The sequence below is a fragment of the Parathielavia appendiculata genome (genome assembly GCF_033297405.1).
Source record: "Parathielavia appendiculata strain CBS 731.68 unplaced genomic scaffold N657scaffold_73, whole genome shotgun sequence".
Lineage (NCBI taxonomy): Eukaryota > Fungi > Ascomycota > Sordariomycetes > Sordariales > Chaetomiaceae > Parathielavia > Parathielavia appendiculata.
The window spans coordinates 9,764-11,950 of NW_026944292.1; the positions used below are offsets into that span (position 1 = coordinate 9,764).

A 2,187-nucleotide genomic window follows, 5' to 3' on the forward strand; every position below is an offset into this window, starting at 1 on the left:
GGTGCCTCCTCCCGGCTGCGCAAGTTCCAGCTGGTCAGTCCACTGTTTGCGCCCTCTGTTGAAGTGAATCAGCTCGCTCTTTTCCGGGCCAAAGGACATTCCCCGGGTCTCTGCCCACTCCAGGCACGTCTCCCACGCTGCCTCCAGCTGTCGAACGTTAGCCTCCGGCTCCCGACCAAAGACCAAGAGGTTGGTATCGTCCGAAACCCCGCTATCGCCAGATGGGGGCTCTCTTGATATACACCATCTCGGAGAGCTGATGGATATGTACCACAACCGCGAGGCTACGGATCGCCGCGACAAGGTATATGCTGTGCTCGGCATGAGCTCCGATGATTGCATCCCAACTGGCCTGTCGCCTGACTACGACAAGACCTCGTGGAAGGAATCTCATAGAGGAGAGCCCTGGGGGACCCCCGCTCGTATCGCCGTCGGTCGAGCTGCCTGACTGTCAGAGTGCAGTATGGGGCAGCTGCGCTGTGACCCACATATAACCCACAGGATTGCAAGGTCGGAGCGACTTGCGATTCGACACCCTTTTTCAGGGAGATACGACATAGCCGAGTGGGTTGGTTGTGCGCGTATCCTCACACTGACCGTCGAAGTGAAGAGTGGCCTCCCGGCCGGTCAGCCAGTTCTTCGTCCATAGGACGAGCCAACTAAGAATAAATATATCAACATGGAAAGTCCAAACGCATATTTCTGTCTCTACCGTAAAAATTGGTGGAAAACAAAGAATTCCATTGTAGCCTAACCAGCAGGTAATGTATAGAACATTATCGTTACATTTTAACTCAGTTCTTGCCAGACAGTCTTTGAGACCTGCGGAGCTTCGGAGGCTCAATACTCTCTTCCATCACTCCCCGCTTGCGTTTGCGATTAGGCTTCTTCTCGGATAGGCTGTTCTCAAGCAACGCAATGAAGTCGGGGCTCGTAAGACGCTGCGGCATAGCATCGGTGTCGTTATAGGCTGCTCCACTGATGTCTGGGGTTGACTCCCAAGGAGAATAATCTTGAGAATTCAAGACCGCATGCTGGAGTGGCAGTGGTCTCGGGTGTACCGAGCTGTCTCAAGAAGGTGCCGCAATAGGCTCTATGCAGAGCGGGACCAGCTGCTCTTCATGTTTGACTGTATACTCCTCCCTAGCAAGGTGTAGTGTAACGAAATGATGAGATGTCCTGACAATGAAGTCCGTATAGATGTAGTTGAAAGGTCTGTCGCTCCCAGGGTAGACGAGGCCCACGTGAAACGTCAGACGCCAAGGACTGTTGATATCGGCCAGGACAAGAATTGTGTGGCTCATTTCCCTCCCCTGCCACGCCGAGACTCTGCCTTCATTATCCGTACAGGTTTTGTAAGAGACATACGGACTTTGAAGGTCGTCAAGGGTAATATATAGTCCTGCAATAGGCGTACTGTCAAAAATAAAGGCCTGGACAATGATACAGTCACTACCGAAAACGGCTTCCGCTTTTTACTCTCTGTTCAATTGTCTGGGGGCCTGTTGTTGGGCCTCTTGGCGCTTATACCGTACCTGTTACCACTGTCAATTGTCCCCCACAGTCCAGCATAGTGCTTAACTGCTGACTTGTGCCAGAGAAGCAGGAAAAACGCATATCCGCCCTCCTGACAGTGGTTTGCGTTTAGTATTGTCATCAGCTTGGCATAACTTTAGGACAGTGGGAGCTGATGAGAATAGAATCAATTGACGCGTTGTTCAGTAATTGAGACTACTATACTGGCAGCTGTTGGTCCTTCTCCAGCCATGCCTTCACAGTTAACAGCGTAGACACGGTGTCCGGATGACCTGTGCCCAATACCTGTTGTTGGACATCAAAAGCAAGCTTGTAGTAGATCAAGAGCATCTTCGTGGCGACCCATGTCCCTCCAAATAAAGGCGAGATTCTCCATGAAGACCAGAGTATTAGGGTGCCGTCGACCTAGCGAACTTGAACACAGTTCAAGTTCTTTGGCTTGTAGTACATCGGAGCTTCTCAGCCTCCTCCCACCGGCCCTGATTCTTATACGTCAACGCCAGGTTGCCCATGCTGATCAGCGTGTCGGGATGATTGGGCCCGAGCTTCGTCTTGCGAGCCTCCATCACCTGTACCTCCAGCTTCTCGGCCTCCTTCCACCGGCTCTGATTCCGGTATGTCCACGCCAGGTGGCTTATGCTGGACAGCGTG

General features: G+C 52.3%; 1 protein-coding gene across 1 annotated transcript in view; it reads right to left on the reverse strand.

The window, feature by feature from the left end:
* Window positions 1-1,961: 1,961 nt before the first annotated feature.
* N657DRAFT_651751 (purine and uridine phosphorylase) overlaps window positions 1,962-2,187 on the reverse strand; it is a gene marked incomplete at its 3' end in the record, with an annotated part of 3,730 nt that continues 3,504 nt past the window's right edge. Inside the window, exon 5 of the mRNA XM_062794222.1 lies at window positions 1,962-2,175. Within this exon, the coding sequence (XP_062641771.1) occupies window positions 1,962-2,175 (214 nt within the window). The remainder of the gene's footprint in view (window positions 2,176-2,187) is intronic.